This window comes from Oryzias melastigma, linkage group LG10 (assembly GCF_002922805.2).
Source record: "Oryzias melastigma strain HK-1 linkage group LG10, ASM292280v2, whole genome shotgun sequence".
Classification (NCBI taxonomy): Eukaryota; Metazoa; Chordata; class Actinopteri; order Beloniformes; family Adrianichthyidae; genus Oryzias; species Oryzias melastigma.
The window spans coordinates 20,890,140-20,896,170 of NC_050521.1; the positions used below are offsets into that span (position 1 = coordinate 20,890,140).

The 6,031-nt window shown below is 45.2% G+C and overlaps 1 protein-coding gene across 1 annotated transcript in view; it reads left to right on the top strand.

The window, feature by feature from the left end:
• The first annotated feature begins 1,281 nt into the window (after positions 1-1,281).
• Positions 1,282-6,031, top strand: part of efnb1 (ephrin-B1) — a 69,229-nt gene continuing 64,479 nt past the window's right edge. The window contains exon 1 of the mRNA XM_024283820.2: positions 1,282-2,622. Coding sequence (XP_024139588.1) covers positions 2,507-2,622 — 116 coding nt within the window. The 5' untranslated portion in view covers positions 1,282-2,506. The remainder of the gene's footprint in view (positions 2,623-6,031) is intronic.

A 6,031-nucleotide genomic window follows, 5' to 3' on the forward strand; every position in this document is an offset into this window, starting at 1 on the left:
GGTTGATGGTAAATAAAAGCAGGCTAACTGTGCAACAACACAACTCTGAAATGAACTTCTCGTGACGTCCTGCTGCTCTGCAGAAACAATGTCCTAGAAAACAACACAGTTTTTAATAATTTTTGCTAAAAAATTGCATAATCATTATAATAAAACCACTGGAAACAACTTAGAAAAGATGAAAGGTGATTGGAGTAAGTGTTTTGCACATCATTGTCTTTTTACAAACATAAAAGTTTCACAAGAAATTCCACAAGAAATCATGGAATTCTCATCGTAGATCCTCCGGAAGCTTGGAGCTTTAATTCAAGGAACATATTTATGTAAACGTTTTAAAGTTAACATCAACAGCATGTTTTTTTATTGCAAAAAGATTTTATCTGAATATTTTGACTTATTCAGTTTCAAGTTGTTTTTTTTTTTATTTTATTTTTTTCTAAGTGGTACCTTAAAATGACCACAAACTAATATTTAAAGATGTGAAAAGAATGACTTTAATCACAAAAACAAGGAAAAAGAAAAATAGTAAAACACACCATCAGAGCAAAGCCTCGTGGTGTGTCAAAGGTTTGGATTAAAAAAAAAAGGTTTTGAGGAGTTTTTTTTTTTTTTAAATGGACGCTTGCCGAAAGCATTCCACAGCTCCAGTGCACATGTTAAAAATGCTTGAGCTTCCTCTTGGACCTCCAGGAGAAGCATGGACGTGTTAAGAGATCTCCTGCTCATGACAAACACACACTCCCACAATGAATAGTTCAGATTATTATATCTCCTGTCAACGCACAATAGAGTTTAATAAAAAACAAATGTAAAAACCATCAGACCTGTCTACATGTCTATTTTTTCTGCCTCCCCCGTGGCCCTATGTGGCCCACCGTTAGGGGGCAGCATTGGTTGAAGAAATGCATCGAAATAAAGCGAACCTCTCACACATACATGCAGACAAAGGGGGCACAGACATGGACATGATCAATTATGTGTCAAGCATTTCTTCCTGAATGAATGAATGGCCCAGTGACTATAGGCTACCTACCGTCCATTGTGTATTGACACTGGAGACGAAGTTCTCATGCAGTTCATTATCCAGGGAGAGGACACGCAGAAAGGGATCCAAAGAGGCCATTAATCATCATTCCTTTCAGACAGGACCGAATCAGGAGCAATCAGAAAAATAACAGACACTGTAAGTCTGTGCTGGAAGCATTTTTATGGCTCAAGCAGCTTTGTTTAAACATCATTTATGTCACGGATGTAAATCACAGTTTTATAGGACGCTTACGATGTGTAATTGGTTTATAATTCCCATGAAGAAGTCCTAGATCTAAAGGGGCCAAAGTTTTGCTCCTGTAAGCACTTTCATGCCAGGAGAATCCTGTTCCTCTCCATGGCTTTCAGTATGACAAATAACTCCAAAGTCCATTTCAATCTGGGTCGATGGCTCGGCTTGAGGTAAAGGAGGAGGAGTGGGGGGGTCAACCCAACAAGACTCCCCCCCCCACTCCCTCTCTCCACCTCTGAAAAGCTCCAGCTTCCTGCTTCCAAGTTCGGACAGCGCGCGCTGATTGGCCGCTGCGCGCACAGTGGGCGGTCCCCTCGCGCCCCTCCTTCCCCGGCTCGGCTCGGGTTACAGTTGAGCTCAAGCTGTTGCACACACACGCACAAACACACACACCGAAGTGAGTGTTTCGGACCTTTTTTTTTTTTCTTTTTTTTTTGGAAAAAAAAGAGAAAGACAGCAAGCGCACCGGCGTGGAGATATTGGCGAACTGAATAGGAGCCACCTCGTGGAGTGCCACTTTTTGTGCCCCGCGGAACGAGAGGACGCGCACGGCGTTTACGCACAGTAGCCCCCCGTGAGCCGGGACTGGAGGATAACCCGGCTGGAGCGCGCACGGACCGGGCTGAGAACCTGGAGGGAGACTTACAATAGAAACGCGATTCCCGTGAAGAAGAAGAAGAATAGCGCAGGGAGGAGGAGGAGGAGTGAAAGATAACACTGGAATGAAGAGGACCTCGAGATTCCTGGCGTGCTGCGGAGTTGTGACTGATGGATGAATGTGGTCATCTGTAGGCTATAAACGGCGACAGGTACAGAACCCATCAGGGGAGCTTTGACAAAGACGCGGCGCTGAGCGTCACCGGCAGCCGCTGCGCCACATTTCGCCCCCCAAAAACTCTCCGATTGGCTCAATTTACTCCATCCGATTGTGCGGCTGAGTTTCCCCCACGGGGTTAGGAGAAAAGGTCGCGGGGGACTTGCTTTTTTGTCTCAGCCACAGGTCATTCAGGACACTCAGGGCTGCTCTCCTCCGGAACCAGGCGCGCACGGATCGGTCAAGGACACGGAAATTCTACAGAAGTCGCTCATTGGGACATGTATCTGACATCGACCTCGCATGCTCCCGACTGATCGCAGCTCACCTCCCCACCGGCCGAACCTCACATAAAGGCTGCCAAGCGCGCTGTCCCCCCTGACGCTTTGAGTTCTCCTTCAACATTTACCAGAATGGCGGGACTCGCTTGTTGGAAATATTACCTTTGGATCTTTATTTTAATGTGCAGGTCGGCGCTGCCTTCAGCCAAAACGCTGGAGACCATCATTTGGAGCTCACAAAACCCCAAGTAAGTCTCGGATTTTCATTTTTGCACAAGCAATTCCTTATGCGTAAATGGAGCAAAAAAAGTTGTGCGTAAAATCCTGTCTCACAAAATGGGCATCATTTATGTGGTTTTTAATTGTGAGTCCTGCACTCCGGAGATTTGTGTTGATTTATCTGTCAGCAGGGAATTTCCCAACACCAAAGTCTCACAGTAAGTAAAGGCTCACACAACACAGGAGAGGCCTTAGTTTAATCCCAATAAGATGTTTAATTATAGTAATTTTTGACTATATTACACCTTTTTATTTCCAAACTGGTGGCAAAATCTGCCTGGAGTTGATCAACCAGTATTTGACTATTTCAGAACCCCAAGTGTGTCAAAGCTTTAAACCGTTTATTTATCTTTGAGGTGCGTCTGCATGAAGCTGTGCTCAAGCGCCACATAAGCAGGGGTCACTCTGTATGTCTGGTTTCTCATTCTGGGATTTAATAGGTACAAAAAGTCAATTTTAGAAACTTATTCATTTTTTTAAAGATACTTAATGACAATCTTACTATTTATCCAAATGAAAATGTTTTTTCCTCGCTCAAAATGAATTCTGTTACCACAAAGTGAACCTTGATAATACTTTATGCTCTGGAAACAATTACCACCCTCTCAGGCTTACATTTGTGTGACTCTGGAATGCCTTTAAGGAAAAAAAATAGTGGGAAACAAACGGAGAGCATCAGTATAGAAGGAGCTGACCTTCATTTGAGCTTCCAGCACCGAGGGGACTCGGAGAGTAGCTTGGCCAGCTTCTAACTAGAACCAACTCATTCAAGTGAATCCATGATTTATCCCCCAAATGTCAGATGTCATAGGAGCTCCTTGTGCAGTCAGCTAGTATGAGTTTTGCTGCCATGTTCATTGGAGTGTGTGTGTGGCCCTAATCATAAACCCATCGTTTTTATTTGAGCATGGCTGCAGAGGTTGTGGAACAATACGCATGGTCAGACAGACACATATTTACCTGAACCAACCTTTGTTTGGTTTGAAAAAAGAGAAGAAAAAGGAAGGAAGCCATTTATTGATTGATGATGTCACCTGGAGAGAATGTCTCAGAAGCTGCTGTGGAGTGGACAGCCGGGATCATTTCTCCATCTGTTTCTCCTCTCTGTTCCTTGTAAAAAATCCCCACGCCGGCTGAATATTTCATAAAGTTCACAGTCGAACAATGCCGCGCTCTGCAAACTGTTCTCACAAGCTAATTATCCCGCCGCTGTGCTCTCTGAAAACAATTGCTGATTATCTCTGTGTGGAGTGCTCAACGATATCAAAAGACAAACCTGTTTTTCTTGAGGTGTATCCGTCTGCTGCGAGGCGGTGAAGGCGGAGCAGCAACGCAGGCGCATTTACTGCTTGCTGTTCTAAGCTGCGTCCGTGTGATCACAGGAAAAGAGGGCCACAGAAATGTACAGAAAGTTAGCCGGCGACTTATCTAGATTTACGATGTCTCACTTCCTGTTCCTGCTTTGGGGAGCAGTGCTGCCGCGGCTAATAAATTAATCTGGCCCTCTGTTTGCAGAGTGTACCACATGCACACAAAGTCTAACAATACCAGCGCCTCCCCGCAGGCCATGAGTTATGAGGCAAAGTATGGGAACGCAGCAGGTTAGGGCCACTGCGCTGTGCATTCGCGCGTCCTTTCTCTCCTAATGTGCAGTTGCATGTGCTTCCATACATTCCCGCTGTTATGGATTTTCCCGTGAAGATGCAGTCGCTCCCCATCCCGCGTTATCAATAACTGGGGTTTGCTTAATTGATTTCCTCCCAGCATGCTTGAACAGGCGGCATACATCATCACCGTAGGGCTGGCTTGAAAAGAAAAACAACGTGGGGAAACATCCTTGGCTGTAGGGTGCACAAGACCTTTCTGATATTTAAGTGGAGGACGGATGAAGGAATCGGTGATTCCGATGGAGAACTGCGGGCTGTGTCAACATTCCCAGCCTGGAAAAAGAACTGCCTAACATTTGATGAGAGCAAATCGGATTAGTTCTCATTTAGCTGAGTGGGATTACCCCAGAAAATGTCACTTTGTTATGACTAATCACATGCCATCGTTCTGGATGAAGCTCAAGCAGCAACATACAGGCAAACTGCAGTGTAAACACTGACCCTAGTGTCCTCGGGAAATGCAGCCGCGATGCCAATTTAATGATAATCTGACAAGGTAGCTGTGAGTGGCTTCCTGCACGCCCTCTCACCCTCTTCTGCTAATATTTGCCTCCTGACCTGCAGCTTCCACAGCCTGTTTGCAGCAGATCAGGAGACAAACAATGGAAAAAACACTCGGACACCTCAGCACAGCTATGGAGGAGCAGCCAAGAGTCTGCTGCACTCCATCTGAACTCTCTAAGAGTTTGCAGACGTTTTGTTGGCATCTGCCGAGGTTTTAAAGAAATAATAAAAAGAGGCGTTTCTGTTGATTATAGTTAACTTAATCCTCCGTTGCTCTGGCTCTCGACTTATTTTGCCTTCTGTTGACCCGATCGGTCTGGCCGGCGTTGTACAGTTTTGGTTTATATCACGCATCAGCGAGTCTGAGATTAAGCTGAACTTGATTGCTGGTCTGATATTTCTCAATGTGTTTACTTTTTTCCCCCAAACCAGAAAAATAATATTGTGTCATGTTTTTATGGTGTTTTGACATTATTGTTAGTTATTTTCCTCTGCTGGATCATTTTACATTTTCCCCAATAGTCCCTTTTTTTCCCCCATAAGGTTTTTTCATTATGATTTTTAGTTTCCAAACTTTTAGCTCCTCACAATTTAAGGTGATGCCTCTCAAATGTGACAGGCAGCTTTTTTTAAAAAAAAACAAACTGCCACTGAAAAAACCTGAAACCACCGCAACCTGTCGAACAAGAGCCGGATGGAACTTGATGAAAAACAGGGTTTGGTTGAAAGTTGGGTGGACTCTTTGAGTGTAGGGCGCATCTGAAAGGGTCAGAGGCCTGTCGCGTCCCGCTGAGCGTCCCCCGTTTTCCTAACCTTCTGTCCTGCCGCCTCCCAGCTTCCCCTCTTTCTCCACCCTTCAGTCTGCGACCGCGTGTCCCTGATAGAGATCTCATTACACGAGGAGAGAACTCCAAGCCTGAGCACCACCACCCCGGCTGACCAATACTGCTGCGGAGCAACTGGCCCTCAGTCCTTGTAAAAGCGCCCTGTGTTTCACTGAAAGGACAGCTGCGCTCGCCTCTGTGTGATGTGTGTGCGCACAATCAGTGTTGTTTCAGCGGTGTGTAACGACAGATTCTTCATTTGGTTATCTGCACCAGGCACCTGGCCCCAGAAAAGAAGGGAGCAATGACTTCAGGGTATTTCAAAGGAAAGAATGCAACATTTTTCTTTTTATTCATCACGTTTTCCTACATGTGGGTTCACT